The 17,544-nt window shown below is 40.8% G+C and overlaps 3 protein-coding genes across 14 annotated transcripts; 2 read left to right on the forward strand and 1 right to left on the reverse strand.

The window, feature by feature from the left end:
• Positions 1 to 47: 47 nt before the first annotated feature.
• LOC112899670 (chaperone protein DnaJ) lies at positions 48 to 6,823 on the reverse strand. The gene is made up of 11 exons (XM_025968243.1): positions 6,451 to 6,823; positions 5,426 to 5,494; positions 4,667 to 4,759; positions 4,371 to 4,492; positions 3,245 to 3,440; positions 2,805 to 2,980; positions 2,138 to 2,267; positions 1,428 to 1,588; positions 1,235 to 1,311; positions 943 to 1,042; positions 48 to 456 (listed from the first exon to the last, which is right to left on the reverse strand). The coding sequence occupies exons 1-11, from the start codon at positions 6,751 to 6,753 to the stop codon at positions 411 to 413; spliced, it is 1,473 nt and encodes a 490-aa protein (XP_025824028.1). The 5' UTR covers positions 6,754 to 6,823; the 3' UTR covers positions 48 to 410.
• Positions 6,824 to 7,740: 917 nt separating this feature from the next.
• LOC112899699 (thylakoidal processing peptidase 1, chloroplastic-like) lies at positions 7,741 to 11,220 on the forward strand. Of its 12 annotated transcripts, none has more exons than XM_025968279.1 (6): positions 7,741 to 8,072; positions 8,472 to 8,540; positions 8,675 to 8,761; positions 9,932 to 9,982; positions 10,081 to 10,167; positions 10,632 to 11,220. In XM_025968279.1, exons 1-5 carry the CDS (start codon positions 7,989 to 7,991, stop codon positions 10,129 to 10,131), a joined length of 342 nt encoding a protein of 113 aa, XP_025824064.1. In that variant the 5' UTR covers positions 7,741 to 7,988; the 3' UTR covers positions 10,132 to 10,167; positions 10,632 to 11,220. The 12 variants fall into 12 exon arrangements, 5 of the variants coding, with proteins under 5 accessions (XP_025824064.1, XP_025824072.1, XP_025824081.1 ...); XM_025968287.1 differs by having other exon boundaries at positions 10,712 to 11,220; XM_025968296.1 differs by having other exon boundaries at positions 10,717 to 11,220.
• A 699-nt stretch (positions 11,221 to 11,919) lies between these two features.
• On the forward strand, positions 11,920 to 17,078 carry LOC112895156 (ribonucleoside-diphosphate reductase large subunit-like). The gene is made up of 17 exons (XM_025963040.1): positions 11,920 to 12,416; positions 12,537 to 12,598; positions 12,690 to 12,777; positions 13,092 to 13,355; positions 13,447 to 13,687; positions 13,759 to 13,835; positions 13,974 to 14,144; positions 14,225 to 14,317; positions 14,435 to 14,584; positions 14,662 to 14,748; positions 14,834 to 14,998; positions 15,076 to 15,195; positions 15,527 to 15,729; positions 15,810 to 15,959; positions 16,057 to 16,204; positions 16,380 to 16,463; positions 16,573 to 17,078. The coding sequence occupies exons 1-17, from the start codon at positions 12,189 to 12,191 to the stop codon at positions 16,672 to 16,674; spliced, it is 2,433 nt and encodes an 810-aa protein (XP_025818825.1). The 5' UTR covers positions 11,920 to 12,188; the 3' UTR covers positions 16,675 to 17,078.
• The last annotated feature ends 466 nt before the right edge of the window (positions 17,079 to 17,544 follow it).

The raw sequence follows: 17,544 nt of genomic DNA on the forward strand, positions 1-17,544 counted from the left end.
CTTACCTCATCGCAAGGTTCACATCTTGGGTAATCAGAATACGAGTATCCGTTGGTCCTGAATTTTATTAACTTAAAAACTCAAGTACAGAACCTGAGATTTCACGAAACCCTACTTCAGGAATTAAACATATATTTACAACATTGCTGAATCTCTGGGTTTCAGATCAGCATCCCGCAACTTCAGGCTGCTACATGCGCTTGGAAAATTGAAATAACTGCAACTACACAATAATCATTCCTTTCCAAGACAGAACATATCAATGTCTCGACTATATTAGTTGACACGTCTCACTCTCTCGGTTGCCAGCCTGAAAATCTTTAAGCCCTCCAACAAAATGAATGTAAGAGCTCGTGGGAACCCCGATGAATCGAAAAATTGCAGATTGGACTATAGTAAATATTTACAGCCTACAGGTTGTCTTTCAGCCACTTTGCAGCGCCATTGACAACGGACCTGAAAGGATTCAGCAATGAACTATGTCAAATACAGGGAGATACCCCAAATGTTCTGATGAGCTAACTCAATCAACATATTAAAAGACTTAGTTAGGTTGATTCATATTCAACAGAAGCATACATCTACGTTCAGACTTCCCCATTACTACATTTGTACTTTTCCCTCGTAATGAGTATCTAATAAACAATATAGTTAGCGTCCCAAAAATCACAGCTTAATTTTTTTATACCACCAGAAACAGGGAAAATAAGCATAGTATAAAACCTATATGCTCAATATAATGAAAAAAAATTTGGTCAGGATGACATAACCCCATTAGCATATAGTTTAAGAAAACACGAATGAATATAAGATCAATAATAAATTAATGAAAGAGGAACAATATGGCAGGATTTTAAGAATATCAAACAGCCATCTAAAATGACACATGACCTAAACACCATGTATTGTGGCATTGTAGTGAAATCAAGTTCAAAAAGTTACCCTGCAAAATCTGTAAGTTTCTTCAACCAATCACCCTCTCCTTCATTGGATTTATCTGTATCTTCTAGACTTGTGCCAAATTCTTTCTCTTCATGTACGGCTGCAACACAGATAACAGATGTTAAGTCTTTAATTTCTTTTTAAAGAAATTATATCCCTTGTCAGATAGTAATGACAAGACAAACAAACTTCGGATAGTAAATATCCAAAATAGAAATAAATTCTTTGCTGCGGGGAGAGGAAAAGGGAGGGACTGCAGGAAAGAAACAGAGTGAATGGTTCGAATGTTTACGTTTTGGCTTGGCGGCTGTTCGAGCAAAACCATTACTCAAAGATGCAAGTTCCTCAAGTAACTCCCTTTCGCGCCCACTGGAAGAACCAACATTGGTGATTAAGAGTACTAACTGAGAAATTAGGCTCAGTAACTCTAGGATAGTGGTGAAGTATTTGAAAGGTAGGCTCAACCCAGAAATCATATTTTTCACCTTATACGTTTGGGTATTGTGACCGTAACAGTGAATAGATGATCACCACGTATAGATGGCCTATTCAGTGATGGAACACCTTGCTTCGCCAAGACAATTACATCACTAGGTTGGGTACCTGGAGGTATTCGAAGTTCACTGGTTCCATCCACAGTTCTGACCTGCACATGAAAACAATTTGAAAGGAACAGTTACACAGAACTATATAATTTATGTCAAAAGAACCATTTCAAAGACAGTTCAATTCATACTTGAAACAAAATCTACCAACAATTAGTCTTCTCTGAATCATCCATGATAGTTAAAAGAATAAAAAGAACTGGTGAGCAAAAATCAATTTGTGTAGACTTTATATCACTTAGATATGCAACCGGTTTGTTTTAATGAACATTGTGTGTGTAAAGCAGGCAAAGAAAAAGCTGAAAAAGTTTATCTATATGCTAAACACTAGCCACATGAGCTGTGGGTTTAAATTTGAAACATAAATTTGGGGCTCACATACACCCCAATTGGAGTTTGCTAATTGCATCAGCACTGAGATAAAGTAACTATGCCATTTTGCTTGATCTCCGGTTATCAAGTGAAGTGACAAGTTCTAGACATTTATTCTGTTAATTCTAAAGAAACAAAATAGATTCTACCGAGCAAGATAATGAACTATGACTGAAACTAACTAAAATCACAATAGGTTATCATAAAGAGAAAATTACCATCTTAGTGGTGCCCAAAATAGCTTCAACGTAGCTTATCGACACAGTTGAATACAAGTTTATACCATCCCTTTTGATATCTGATGGCTCCTCTATATCGAGGCAAACATAAAGATCTCCTGGTGGCCCACTGTTTTCCAAAGGCATGACCACACAGACATGGTGAGATATCTGAACATGTTATTTTATGTTTTTCTACACTGCAGTTGTAGCATAACTTCCTTAAAAAGTAAATTAACACATACACAACGCAAAGTTACTCTGCATTCATGTATGATCCTGATTCCACAAAATATCTTCTGCAGAAAGCACAAGCACAGATCTAAAAATCCAGAACGCCTGAGACCATAAACTTCCATTCATCTACATGAAATGAAAAGGAACTAAAAAGTTTAAGCCTAGCATACATCTTGTGGTTATGCCATAGGCAAATTATTGTTTGCCCCTAATCAAACACCTATACTTCATGCCATGTTCTTGAAAAAAAATAGTCTAAATGTATGCAACGTATGGCACAAGACTACGAGCATGAGACAAACCAGTAAGCATAATAAGGACGATCCATTTTATTGCCTCTAGGACCACTATGGACTATTGCTACCATTTTAAAATGTTCCAAGTATGACAATCAGAAAGCTAAACATTCTCTTCTAAGTGCTTTGCTTACCCTTTTGGTCCTGCATCACCTTCCCCACGTACACGAAGAGTGCTACCTTTACTCACTCCTGGCGGGATTTTCACTTTGATCTCCTTCCTGACACGAATACGCCCCTCTCCAGAACATTTTCCGCAATACTCTGAAATGACTTCACCCTCTCCAACACAAGTGGGGCAAATAGAAACCTACAAAAAAGAGGGAGTCTAATTTCATGTAACCATCACAAATAGCAACAAATAATCAAACTGAACTAAAAATTATTACATAGACATTCAGGCAACCCAAAGGCTATAAGCATAGTTTATTTTTGCTATTGTGCTGAAATGAAATGTTAAGCCCTTGAACCTAGGCAATCTTGTATGAAACATAATTTACATGCTAATGCTAAGTCAGTCACTAAATGGTGTTTGCTCAGTTCGCATTACTTGTCAGAATCGAATACTCGTTACCTGGGAGAACAGACCAAATGGTGTTTGCTCAGTTCGCATTACTTGTCCTCGCCCACCACATGTGGAACATATTCTCATCTTGGAGCCAGCCTTTGATCCAGAACCACCACATGTATCACATGTTTCCAAATGCGATAATATAATGTCTTTCTCTGTTCCAAATATTGCCTCTGTGAAGCCCAGAATCACATCATATCTGATCGAGCAAGTTTGTGTCAGTTTAGAAGTTAAACTGGTTTAACTATTCTAAAGCATCAAATAAACAAAGTACCGTCTCATTAAAAAAAGGTACCATAAATAGCACTAACGGTAATCTTTGATATATTTATAGTGTGGCAATGAATGCAAAAAAGACAAAGGGGAGCAGAGACAAAACAAAGGAGCCATAAACAGGATTAGGAAAAGAAAACTGCAGTAACTAACTGCTTCCTGCAGGTATATCTATGAAAATGCTCAACCCGTTCATGTGATTCAATCCTCTGCTCTGATTCTATTAAAAAATAGACACTACACTAAGTCGTACACACTCCCCAATAAGTTTGGTAATTAATTTGTTCAAATCAATGCTCGGTGCAACAGGTAACGTAACTTAATCAATCACAAGCGGCAAAAGAACTCAAACACAATCCAAAACCCGTCCCACTCGTCTGGGAAAGAGCAGGCTGTTAGGCAAGCTTATCAGTTTTGGCCCCAATATTTGAAAGTACTGAATTTGTTATTTTTGTAGTGTTCTAGAAGTGTTTGATGAGATATGTTGTTTGAAGTCAAAGTAGTAGAATTCCAAGTGTATATAAACAGACTAGTCGTTGCCAGGTTATTGGAATTTGGAAAGCAACAGGGAACAGATAAACATCTCAAGTCCTGTTTATTTATTAGGATGGAGCGAAAGATTACAATTTCATCATATCACATGTTTATCAAGAAACCTACCAGGGACCTAGGCATTACACCAGTACCAACTAATACATATATTACATTCGGACAAATAAAGCTGGATTTAAAGTTTGCACTGACTACAACAATTAGTAGATTGAAAATTAGATTATAAATATTTCAAATAGAAACACAGCTATTCTTAAATATCATTTCGCTTCAACATGTCTTGCAAGTTGCAACAAACGCAAACCTGATGTCTTCACCCTGAACAGCAGTGCTTCGCCTTCGTGTCCTAAATGTGCTCTGGTCCATGCCAGAAAAGCCACCCATGCTTGCTCCAAAGAATGTCTCAAACAGATCGAATGGATTAGTCTGCATAGAGAAAAGATCAGTGAAAGAACTAAGAAAGCTTGTTTAACAAAAAAGATGGGCAAGAGCCAATAGCACTTGTATCCTTGTGAGGTAAAGAACTTGAGTTAATAGACATATAATGAAACATTGTGGCTGCTAGTGCTTTTTTATTAAAAAAAAGTAAAAAGGCAGTACTGTGTAAGCTCCACCCGAGCCTCCAACCGCACTCTTAACCCCAGCTTCACCATATTGGTCATATAATGCCTTCTTCTTTTCATCTGACAACACCTGATGACAATGAGATTCAGAACTCCCGAAAATGAACAGAGGGGGGGGGGGGGGGCAGGAAACATATAATCAAGTATTTGATTTGATTTAAATAATCTATTAAAAATGGCAGGGTCAGTACCCTGAATCAAAACTATAAAACTAACCATTTCACACAGGGATGCCATACAAACAGATTATTAAGTTGTCTGGATAACAAAATAGTAGCCCAATACTAACCATACTCATAAATGTAAAACACCAGAAAAAGTGGTGAAATACTTGTTTATTTAAGTACATCTATAGAGTGGCACCAAATTAATAATAAAACAATAAGAACTCTTTTTAATACTAAAGTAAATCATGACTATTCAGTTACAGATTGCAAACTATAGCATGGAAAAAAAATCACATTTTGGGAATAGTATCACAGATTCACAGTATGTTACTTGGTAAACTGATAAATTGTGCATTACTTTTTTTTTAATTATCAAAGTCAGGAAAGCAGCTAACAGATGAAACCTTAAGGCTTCAAGGGCCTATTAAGTTTGGATTTTTTTTTCCTTTTTTCATGATAGACCTTCAACAGATTAGTCAGTTATTATCTAAGCCTAAAGCATAACAGCAAAATAATCAAAACGGTAGATGGACACATCAAGCAAAAACCATGCTTTGAACATTTTATACCTCGTATGCTGCACTTATCTCTTTAAACTTTTCAGTTGCTCCAGGCTCCTTATTCACATCAGGATGGTACTAAAAATCAAAGAGGGAAAGAAAGATATCATGATCAATTTCCAAAAAAAATGAATCTACATTTATGTTCTGAGAGCATTGCAAACCGAGTGATCAGGAACCTAGTGACAGAGCAAAAGCTTTTCACTTGGTAGATTGACAAATAACCACGAAAGCCATCACAAATCAAAAGCTTGTGAGCCTGCTAAGTGGGGTATGTTAGGCCCATCAACCTTATATAATCTAGGAACTGGAAAAAAGAATAAGATACTCCACTTGGTAAAGATCCAATTTTCCCTAAATATTTACAAAACCTTTCATTGGATTGACTGGTTCATATTTACAAGTTAAGGGAGAAATTATATTTTCAGATAACTTCGCATAATGTAAATTGTCACAGAAATTAGCAGTGAAAACCATTAGCAAACCTCCAGGCTTCAAATTTAGATATCAAGGGCGTAAAGAAATTATAGCTAAGATCCTAATATTGTTTATTGCATATCAACAATACTCAAATCATAAACACCCTGGATGTGCAAGTTAAATTAAGCCACCAGTCATTAACCACGAATTCAACTTAAGGCTAGGTTTTACATTGCAAGGACTATGTTCTCAAATTGTTGGTAGCTAGTCAATCCAGGCCCATGTAAGTGTCCATAGATTTGTCCTAGTGCAGTGAAGTGCTAGGTGAGGCCCCTTGACCCCCTAGCATGTAATCCAGGATTCGTCGACAACAATATGGGTGACAGACAAAATGGGGACTTCTATGATGGGTGACAAACCAATTTAATCTACCAACATTTTGCAACATCATAATTTAGGCCATGCTGCACATTAAAAGGCATTTATCCACACTTTAGCTCCTGCACGAACTCCAATCGTGTGGTCCAGCCTTGTGAGACTACTGACTACTCTCAAACAAAAGTGATGAATACTAAAAATGAGGTTTGGGTGGGAGGGGGTCAAACGTCGAACACCTGGCGCGCAAGCTTCCGGTAGGCGGCCTTGATGTCCTTGTTGGTCGCAGAGCGCGGCACGCCCAGTGTCGCGTAATAGTCTGCCGACGCCCAGACCACCAGGCTCCCTCCACGGCGACGCCTCGGAGCCCGCCCGCGATGCCGCGGCGCGGCACACGCGAGCGGGAGGACGCCGCCGCCGCTCCTACCGGCGGCAGCGAGGTGGACCCGACGAGGAGGGAACGCGGCGGCGGCAGGGGTGGTACTGGAGGATGGAGAGGGATTGGAGGGCACGAACGGGAGCGTGGACAGTGCGAGCGCCATTAGCGAGCTCGCGGAGGTTTGGCGCGGGTGCGGCTGCGGCTGCTCGATGTTGATCCCCGTCGCCTGAGCGCACGGCTACGGATGCAACGGGATGACAGATGAGACATGGCTGGGCCCCTGCTGTCAGCCTCATGCATTAAATTGTTTTTTTTAAAAAATATATGTTTAGATTGTGCGCTCCCTAGCGACGAAGGGGACTTAAAATTTAGTTTAAATAATTTAAAAATTAGAATCCTTTAAGGATCGGAGTCTAATCTTATATAATTTTGAGCTAAAATATATAATCGCTAGTACCATGTTCTGTTACCACTCCTATTGCTCGCTAATCTGCTTTAGAATAAAATATATTTAGACCCTCCAGAATAAAGTAAAAATGTAAAACTTAGAGGACGTCCTTTAACAGCCTGTGTTGGTAATGTTGGCTGCAACCAGTTAATTTATTATTTGCAAATGGATGGGAGAACTTCAAAAGGCGTCTACAATGGCTTAGACCTTGTAAAAGCACCCCAAGCGCCTGATCTTGATGAGATCGATCAGCCGTTCAATTAGAGTGTTGGGTGCAGCTATTTGGTCTTGCAGTTGAGTAGTTGGTTGACAGCCAGCAGAAACGGGTCGTAAATTAAATAACATGCATCTACCTACATACAAATATACAATACACTCTAAATAGGCATCCGTCAAAGAATGATAATTATCTCTACCACATAGTTATTAGTAGCATGAATTGAGTGTTTTTTTGAAAAGAAGAACTGAGTTCATGATTTGAGTATTTATATATCATTTCATCTCCGGGCTGGCTGAATCTGATACAATAAGAGCGAATTTGGAGTTTTGGACCTAGAGCCACCAAGCCATGCCTAGGGCCGTGGCCGAAAGCTCTCTTCGTACCCCAGGCGTGGCCCAGCACAGCAGCGAAGGCCCATCCAAATAGCAGGCCAATTCTAGCAGCAATTTGGGAGCCCATGCCCAGCGGTCGGTCAGGTGCCGTCCCCCGGCGCTCTTCCCTCTCGTCTCGCCGCTCTCCACGGTCGCCTCCCACTCCCGACTTGCCAAACCCTAGTGACGCGTGGCCAAATCGGGCGGCAGCGCGGCTATATTTCGCGGCGGCGCACTCAAATCGGGAACGGGAATGACCAGCGCGGCCAAATCGGAGACGTCGGGTAGCGAAGTCCGGACTCCGGAGTGGGGCATGACTAGATGCCTGGACTGGCTGCCGCTCCTGCCTGTGGCACGCCATGCTCATGCGGACGGGCGGCCGGCGGCCGGCGTTGGAGAGCACAGCAGCAAGCGCACGGTCGCACGGCAGTATCGTGCAGCAGGTATTCCAATCCTCATTCCCCACTCTCATTTTCAATCTTGAATTCTTGATCCATCATTTGTTAGATTCGTAGATGCGTAACTTCTTTGGCCCAAGAATGGAAAACAACTTAATTCCTGCGCAACTTGCTGTTACAAAATTCCAGATTGTACAAGAGCTGACCGGAATTGAAGAAGGGATTTTTCATTAGGAACAATGATGTTGTATTTGATGACAAAACATTGTGCAATACAAATTAATTGGAGCATTTTAATGGGAGATTCCAGAGCCCCCAGTAGGCCAGTACAGGAATTCTAACATGTTTGTGCTTTTTCTATGGTGCACCTCCAGTCCTTCAGGTATGATAATCTTGTTTCTCCAGTAGTTCATCAAGGTTAGATATAACACGGACGATCTGTAGGCATTGGGCTACAGCTCCAGTGATGTATTCATCAAGAGAGTTGTGGCGAAGGGTGGGGACATCGTTGAAGTAAGCTTTTATCCCAATGGTAGTAACCTCTTTATGTTTTCTTTCAGTTTTACAATATTGTTTGTTAAACAATTTTTCGGGGTTTTATGATCCACTTATGATTTGTACCCATCGGCATTCCCTGTATTTGATAGGTACGTGATGGTAACTTGTTGGTTAATGGAGTAGTCCAGGATGAAGAATTTGTGCTGGAGCCGGCCGACTATGAAATGGATCCACTGTTATAACAGCTTCTCTTCTTATTACATACCCCAGATTTATGTGTTTTGATTTGCTAGCCCACGCACTGCATGGATTCCTGTTAGTTTCTTTCAATTGTCCAACTTACAGTAGGTTCAGGTTATCATGCTAATGTTTGATGAAAATATAAGAGGCCAGGATGGATCAAATCACCTTTAGTTTGGTATATTTTGTACCACATCATGTTTCTATCAAGTCTGTTGTATAATTAAGTGTGGAATTGAGATATCTTCAAAATTTTGTATTTTATTCTTTGCTTCTGTGAACTATCGGCAAGTGGGCTTGGTGCGGTTGTTTAGGTGCTTAGATAGTGGCCGTAGGTGTGGAGATTCACCAGGTCCTCCACAAGGTTGGATGCTCCAGTGATGACCAAATTTACCTTCAATGTCGTTCCAATTCCTGAAAGCAGCTCCTGTGAGATGCTGCACACCATGTGGAGATGAAGAGACATCTGAGGAGCCTAGTTCGTTTCTTAAATAGACTAATGATTTGGGAACTCTTGTTTGTCAGCTTCTCTTTCACGCTGCACTGAATCTGCTTCATTTTGGTTGTGTACTCCTGACTCCTGTGATGACTGAATTCACATCCTATATCGTTCCAATTCCTGAAAGCAGCTCCTGTTGGGATGCTGTAAATCTTGTGGAGATGAAGAGACATCTGAGGAGCCTAATTTCTCTTTCTTTATTTATAATCTTTGGATTTTTTTATCAGTTTCTTTTGATTTTATGTTCAATTTTCAGACTATTTTATGCTATTGCAGTTTGGTTTAATTTGATGGTAGAAACAGGTCTGAAGCTTTAGGGCCTGTTTGCACTGAAGGGATTTCGCGGAAATTTTGTAGAAAACACTTGCCTTTTGGTTTTCCTGTGGGTGCTGTTGAAACTTTGCTTTGCTATTTGGGTGCAACATTCAAACATTTACGAGTGATTGGGACAAGCCACAGTGTGGATTCATTCTGTTAGTTCATCAATAGAAACGCCAGATGTTGAAAAGTTTGGGGACACAGTACCATTTTTATCTAATCCACTACTATATGTTATTTACATGTTTGTCTCTTTTAAGCTATAGTTTATCATTTGAGAAACCAGCATTTTGTTTATTACAGATGAGGGCAGATTATGATAAACTTATGCAAAAAAAAATCACTGCAGATGTCCTTTGCAGTCCTCCATTGGAGGCCAGGTTGTGAGTCACCATGCAAGGTACAGAGATAAGATTGAAGCTAGAAAATGTATGCCTGCTTAATTGATCTCAATTACGGTCCACTAAGACTCTAAGAGTACTAGTCCTTGTTCGACAGTCGACACACAATGCTTGCTATGAATCAATGTGGTGCGGTTCCATGGAGTAATGTGAACCGCATATTTCGGAAGAGCATGATTACAGAGTATGTTTAATTTTCTTTTAGCACTGCAGTCTTGATCATACCATTTTCTTATTTAATTATCAAAAGAAAATATTTAACTGCATTGCTTAAATCTTAGTTCCTTTTCCGTTTACCACAATATGTTTTTGTTTGTCTGCTTAATTGGTTTTGTGTAAGGAAAGTTGCATCATGGAAACCACCAGGCTCCTGAACCTGACCTTAACATTGTATAGACTGAAAAAGATAGGCTTGGGTTCTCAAGTTCAGTGACTAATCAACAATCAGTTGTCAGAAATACCTATTTGTCATCTTTTGATTGCAATGTCTATTGTTGATTATTATCACTTGCATGCTGTAATCTTGTATTATCCGGTTGCCTCTATGTGAGAATGCTTATTGCACTGACCTTTTACTCGGCATTTCTGTTTGAAACTATAACTTGTAACTTGTTGTCCCAGAATAGGAGCTTATACTTTCTAATGCAGGGCGGAGTGCGGAGCTGGCATCGAACTATAATTTGTTTTATCTAGCTCAGCAGCTTGACAGTCCTTTCTGTTTATGCAAGGCTAGCAGCAAGAGGGGCTCAGCATCTTATATATGATGTTAACATCCCAGCAGAGAGGACAGTGATCCTTCAACGGATGTCCAGAGGATGGGATCAAGAGACTGCACCGTTTTAGGAACAGGCAGGACAAGCTCGGCCTACAAGTGTCTCATCATATAACTATCCTGTGCCAGCGTTATATTATCTGATGCTGTGTTCCACTGCAGTACCCTCCACAGCAGCCAAGGCTCCGTAGCAGCAACAGTCAAAGCAGGTTCATCAGCTTATGGCACATCAGCAGAGTCAAGATGCTCCTGGGCGTCCACCAGCTCTAACCGAGTCTGAAAACAAACAGCTGGGCCTTCCCTGTTTTAGAATTGTATAGCAGTTCTCGATCATATCTTAAAATATTCCTTATTCTTGTAGCAGTTCTCGTATCTAATGTTTTTTGTTCGCTGTAAAGTTGCAGAACCGTACTTGTATATGTATATATTATTATGGATCAATATTCTTGAGCTCTTCTGGATCAATTCGACCTTGTGATCCTGATCCCAGCTGGGACCTTCAGTTCAGGGTATGTTCATATATTAGAGAAATTTAGGATTTCACCATCGTCAAAACTAGGCTTCGCTACATTGCCATCCCGCAATTGGGCTTTACTGTTTTACCATTATGAAATGTAGTCATCCCGCTGCAATGCTTTTTCAAGCTTTTCCAATTTATTTTTCGTTTTCCTATTCTTTTAGCAATATGAACTGACCCTTATGCCCTTCAGAGAAACCTTGGCCTTTCTTGATCATGAGCACTGTCTCCTCTCATTCTTCCTTCTCTCTACTGCTCATCATCCTCCTCTATGTTGCTCCCATGGCCGCCGCCCGCGCCACCCCCCCCCCCCCCCCCCCCCCCGCCCCCGCGGTGGCCATGGCCCTAGGGCAGCGGCCCCTCCAAATCCGCCCATGGTCGCCCCCACCCCCTCTGGATCTGCCGCAGCAGCCAGTTTTAGCCGCGTCAGAGGTGCGAAGGCAATGCCATGAAACGCTAACTTCAAGGATGAATTTTCAACTGTAATATAAAATTTTAAACTTCATTTGCACAAAGTGACTTTGGCATGACAAGAACCCCAACTTTTCAAAAGAAAAAAAAACATGACAAGAACCCCTCCCACGCGCCATTAATGGCCTGCGTCAATTTCCCACCACCGAGGCACCAAACCAAGCAGTTCAGTTTCACCCGACACTCGCGCGAAAATTTCCCTCTCCCGCGCTTCCGAGCGGTTCCCCTCCACTACCATTTCAAAATTGAAAAGATTCTTGTCATCTATTCCAATCGCCCCGATCACGATCACCGCTTTCAAACCTCTCGCCGCCCCGTCCCCTCCTGTCCCCTCCCAAACCCTTCCCGATCCCCAGGCCGGCGCCACCGGTCCCGTACGACCGGGCACCCCCGGCGTGTTCGACGGAAAACCCGAGACGCCGGCAGGGTCAGCGGCGGCGGCGCGATGTACGTGGTGAAGCGCGACGGCCGGCAGGAGTCAGTCCACTTCGACAAGATCACCGCGCGGCTCAAGAAGCTCAGCTACGGCCTCAGCGCGGAGCACTGCGACCCCGTCCTCGTCGCACAGAAGGTCTGCGCTGGCGTCTACAAGGGCGTCACCACCAACCAGATCGGCGAGCTCGCCGCCGAGACCGCCGCTGCCATGACTGCCTCGCACCCGGACTACGCATCGGTGATTGATCTGCTCCTTCCTTAAATTGAATCGTCTGCGAGATGTTTTGGTCTGCTGCTTGAGCAACTCGATTGGATATTACTGACTGCTTTTGCCTTTTACCCCCTTTGCGCTGTGAAGCTGGCGGGCAGGATCGCCGTCTCCAACCTGCACAAGAAAACCATGAAATCCTTCTCAGAGACGTACGATACCTCGTTTTTCTTGTCTACTCTAGGAGGAGAGTTTGAATATCCGCGTTGTGATTGGTTCTATTCTATTCATCTCTGTATGCAGGGTAAAGGTTCTGTATATGCATTGCGACGAGAGGTCTGGCTTGATGGCTCCCATGATCGCTGATGATGCCTACGAGATCGTAATGAAGGTGTGATGCATGGGCTAAGTGGCCAACAGTTTATTTTAGAAAAAAAATGTATCATCATTCTTGCCATTTAGATAGTTTGTGTGTTTATACTTTCTGCGATAGCTTATCATTGGAATGTTGTAATTAACATCTGATATGGTTCTTTTGGTGCTTAATTTTATGCACAAAAACCATGAATAAATGGATTACTACTTGTGGTTGCAATCCACATTGGTGCATCCGTGTACTTGGTTTATTTCTTACTAACTCCTCTTAGCATACAGTCTGACTCATGGAATCTAAGCACTCAACTTTTGACCTCTGTATCATTTCAGAATGCTGCTTGCTTGGACAGTGAGATAAATTATGACCGAGATTTCGACTATGATTATTTTGGTTTTAAGACACTTGAGAGGTCTTATCTGTTGAAAGTAGGTGGAAAGGTCGTGGAAAGGCCACAACATATGTTGATGAGAGTTTCTGTTGGCATACATAAGGATGATATTGCATCCGCTGTCAGAACATACCACATGATGTCTCAGCGCTGGTTCACTCATGCTTCCCCGACCCTTTTCAACGCTGGCACTCCAAGGCCCCAGGTACTGCTGTGCCACCTTCAACCAATAATGTGTCCAGTGTGGGCTGTTAAGTTATACATTTAATCTCATTCTTTTATTTATTGTTATGCAGCTAAGCAGCTGCTTCCTTATCTGCATGAAAGATGATAGTATTGAGGGAATTTATGATACTCTCTCAGAATGTGCTGCGATAAGCAAATCTGCTGGAGGAATTGGTGTATCAATTCACAACATTCGAGCTACTGGGAGTTACATTCGAGGAACAAATGGAACTTCTAATGGAATTGTTCCTATGCTACGTGTTTTCAATGATACTGCTCGTTATGTTGATCAAGGTGGAGGCAAGAGAAAAGGTAACTAGTATCAGTAAGTTAGCCTGGTCCTATATGATTGCTGAGGATTTCTTACAAATGCCTTGCGTTAGGTGCATTCGCTGTTTATTTGGAGCCTTGGCATCCTGATATCTTTGACTTCCTTGATCTAAGGAAGAACCATGGAAAGGTAAAAGCTCTTGAACAATAACACACATTCTTGAAAAATAGCCTGTGGTTGAATATAAGAAGTGTGCTATAAGTGCTTGGCTTGCTATTATATTAGTCTACCTCTCTGTGATTTTTTTTTGTTACGTGAAACTTATAGGAGGAGAATCGTGCAAGGGATCTTTTCTATGCTCTGTGGATTCCTGATCTATTCATGGAAAGGGTACAATGCAATGGACAGTGGTCACTGTTTTGTCCCAATGAAGCTCCAGGTTTAGCTGATTGCTGGGGAGATGAGTTTCAGAATCTGTACCATAAATATGAAAGAGAGGTAAGCTGGATGCTGGACTTGGATATACAATTTTTTCAGGTTGACTTAAGATGTATAATAACACAGCTATGTGATTTCAGGGCAAGTCAAAGAAAGTAGTTTCAGCGCAGGCCCTCTGGTTTGATATTTTGAAGGCACAGATAGAAACTGGAACACCCTATATGCTTTATAAGGTATTAAATTCATAAGGACGCAATTGTTCTGCCTCTAAATATGCCATTATTTTATCACGTATGTGCGTTCTTACTGAAAAATCCAAAGGTCTGGTTCTAAAAGGTAATGATATGCAGGATACTTGCAACAGAAAAAGCAACCAACAAAATCTTGGCACAATTAAGTCCTCCAACCTGTGTACTGAGATAATAGAGTATACCAGTCCTTCTGAAACTGCTGTATGCAACCTAGCTTCAATTGCCTTGCCACGTTTTGTAAGGGAAAAGGTACATGCCGATGTCTTTCCTATTATTTGGTTGGTTATAGTTGTAACTAGCATAACTTACACTCGCACATGTTTCAGGGTGTTCCTATAGAGTCCCATCCAGCTAAGCTTGTTGGTAGCAGTGGGTCAAAAAATAGATACTTCGACTTTGATAAATTAGCAGAGGTTTGTCTACCTCAAATTTCATATAGATGTATGACTCTGCCTTACCAGTCTGAATAATACTAACATAATGCTGGCTATATGACAGATTACTTCGACTGTTACGTATAATCTCAACAAAATCATTGATATTAGTTATTATCCCATTGAGAGTGCAAGGAGGTCAAATATGAGGCACAGGCCAATTGGGATAGGCATTCAAGGATTGGCGGATACTTTTATTTTACTTGGAATGCCATTCGATTCACCAGAGGTAATCTTGCAAGCTCAAAAGTGTGGTTATGCCATTTTGTACTTTACTGATATGTAACATGATGAATTTTTCCCCAGGCCCAGCAGTTAAACAAGGATATTTTTGAAACTATTTATTATCATGCTTTGAAAGCTTCTGCTGATCTTGCTGCAAAAGAAGGTCCTTATGAAACATATGCTGGGAGCCCTGTCAGCAAGGTTTGTGTGTGATATTGTTTGCAACCATGTCCATCAATTATACTTAATATTGTGTTTGATTGTGTCAAGCTATTTACTTCTGACGCAATACAGTTTATTACTGATAGAAATCTCCAAAAATTTATTAGTGCTTGTTGGCAAGGAAATTATGATAAGTATGATATCCATTTTTTGGTTCGGGTCATTCCCTTATTAGGCTATATATCATCATTCACTTAACTAATATGAAGCATGTAGCTCCTTACAGCTATTCCCAGACACTATTAACCTTGATAAGTTGATAATTTGTGGAATGACTAGTTCTCAGTACACTTCATCTGCATTTCTGCAGGGCATTCTTCAACCTGATATGTGGAATGTAGTGCCATCTGACAGATGGAACTGGTCGGCAATAAGGGAGGTGATTTCTCAAGTTGGATTGAGGAACTCTCTTCTTGTTGCTCCTATGCCCACTGCTTCCACTAGCCAAATTCTTGGCAACAATGAGTGCTTTGAACCGTACACATCAAATATATACAGTCGAAGAGTTTTAAGGTTAGCATATCTGCTGCTCGTAGTTTTGAACTTTTGATGTTATAATGGTTGGGTTTCTCTAATTATTTTCTTTGTTGCAGTGGTGAGTTTGTCATAGTAAACAAGCATCTTCTCCATGATCTGACTGAGATAGGTGTCTGGTCTCCTATTCTAAAAAACAAGATAATCTATGAGGATGGTTCTGTCCAAAAGGTTACCGAGGTCCCAGATGATCTAAAAGCAGTTTACAAGTATGTGAATTACCATCTTAGCTATAATTTTCATGATATGCAAACTAGCAAACTATCGCTCATGTTTGTTCTAAATGTGTATTAATCACTGGCACAGGACTGTTTGGGAGATCAAGCAGAAAACTATTGTTGACATGGCTGCTGATCGTGGTTGCTATATCGATCAGAGCCAGAGCCTCAATATTCACATGGATCAACCAAACTTTGGGAAGCTAACTTCCTTGCACTTCCATGCTTGGTCGAAGGTAACTCTCAGATCCAACGCTACAGTTCAGTTTTCCTTTTTTTTTGTTTTCTAAAAAAGAGGCAGGAGTAAAATGCAATTTTCTTTACTTTTCTATTTTATTGGAGATTTGGAGTGCAAGTAGGTATCACCAAGGAAAACACTAATAATGAGTTCCCTCTCTTGTTTGATACCAGGGCCTTAAGACAGGGATGTATTACCTAAGAACACGCGCTGCGGCAGATGCAATTAAGTTTACAGTAGATACTACTCTCCTCAAGGTGATTTGTGCTTATTGTGTTCTAGCCCATATCTGATTGACTATATTTTGGATAAATTTTCAATATGCTGCTTAACCATGGTCCTTGTGAAAAAACGTTGGATTTGTAGGATAAGCAACAAACTTCAGAGGAAGAGGATGTCCAGGCTAAAATGGCACAGATGGTCTGTTCCTTGAACAACCGGGATGAGTGCTTGGCATGTGGAAGTTAGATCCGTCCAAATGATGTCCAGGCTAAAATGGCACAGATGGTCTGTTCCTTGAACAACCGGGATGAGTGCTTGGCATGTGGAAGTTAGATCCGTCCAAATCACTCCTCATGCTGACCCAGACAATCTTATACTAGCTCCATAGCATTATATCTCTGCAAGCGGCCTGCGGATGAACCCCGAACTGTGAGGGTACCAAGCAAGCCTTTGCTACCAGAACTTGACTTGTGTACTCATGCTTATGCTATTGTAAATATATAGACCATGCATCTAATATAAATGTATAATAGTACTCTGTGGTATCCATGATTTAGCCGACAACTGGATATGTCAAGCAGAATGTGCAGATGTGGCACTTCAAACTAAATCAGATAAGAGTAATGTCATCTTAGCAGTAGCAGATGTAGCGATGCCATCCATGAGTTCCTTCACAAACGCCTCAACGTACTCAGGCCCTGTTTGCGTGCACAGGGTTAAACTTTTTCCCATCACATCGGATGTTTGAATATTAATTAATTAAACTTTAGTTCCCATCACATCGGATGTTTGAATATTAATTAGAAGTATTAAATATAGTTTAGTTATAAAACTAACTGCATAAATGGAAGCTAATTCACGAGATGAATCCATTAAATCTAATTAGTTCGTGATTTGATCATGTTGTGCTTCAGTAAACATGTGCTAATGATGGATTAATTAGGTTTAATAGATTCATCTCGTGAATTAACTTTCATTTATGCAATTGGTATGTGCTAATGATGGATTAATTAGGCTTAATAGATTCATCTTGTGAATTAGCCTCCATTTATGCAACTGGTTTTGTAATTAGTTTATATTTAGTCTCTCTAATTGGTGTTCAAACATCAGATTTGA

The sequence above is a fragment of the Panicum hallii genome, chromosome 1, assembly GCF_002211085.1.
Source record: "Panicum hallii strain FIL2 chromosome 1, PHallii_v3.1, whole genome shotgun sequence".
NCBI lineage: Eukaryota > Viridiplantae > Streptophyta > Magnoliopsida > Poales > Poaceae > Panicum > Panicum hallii.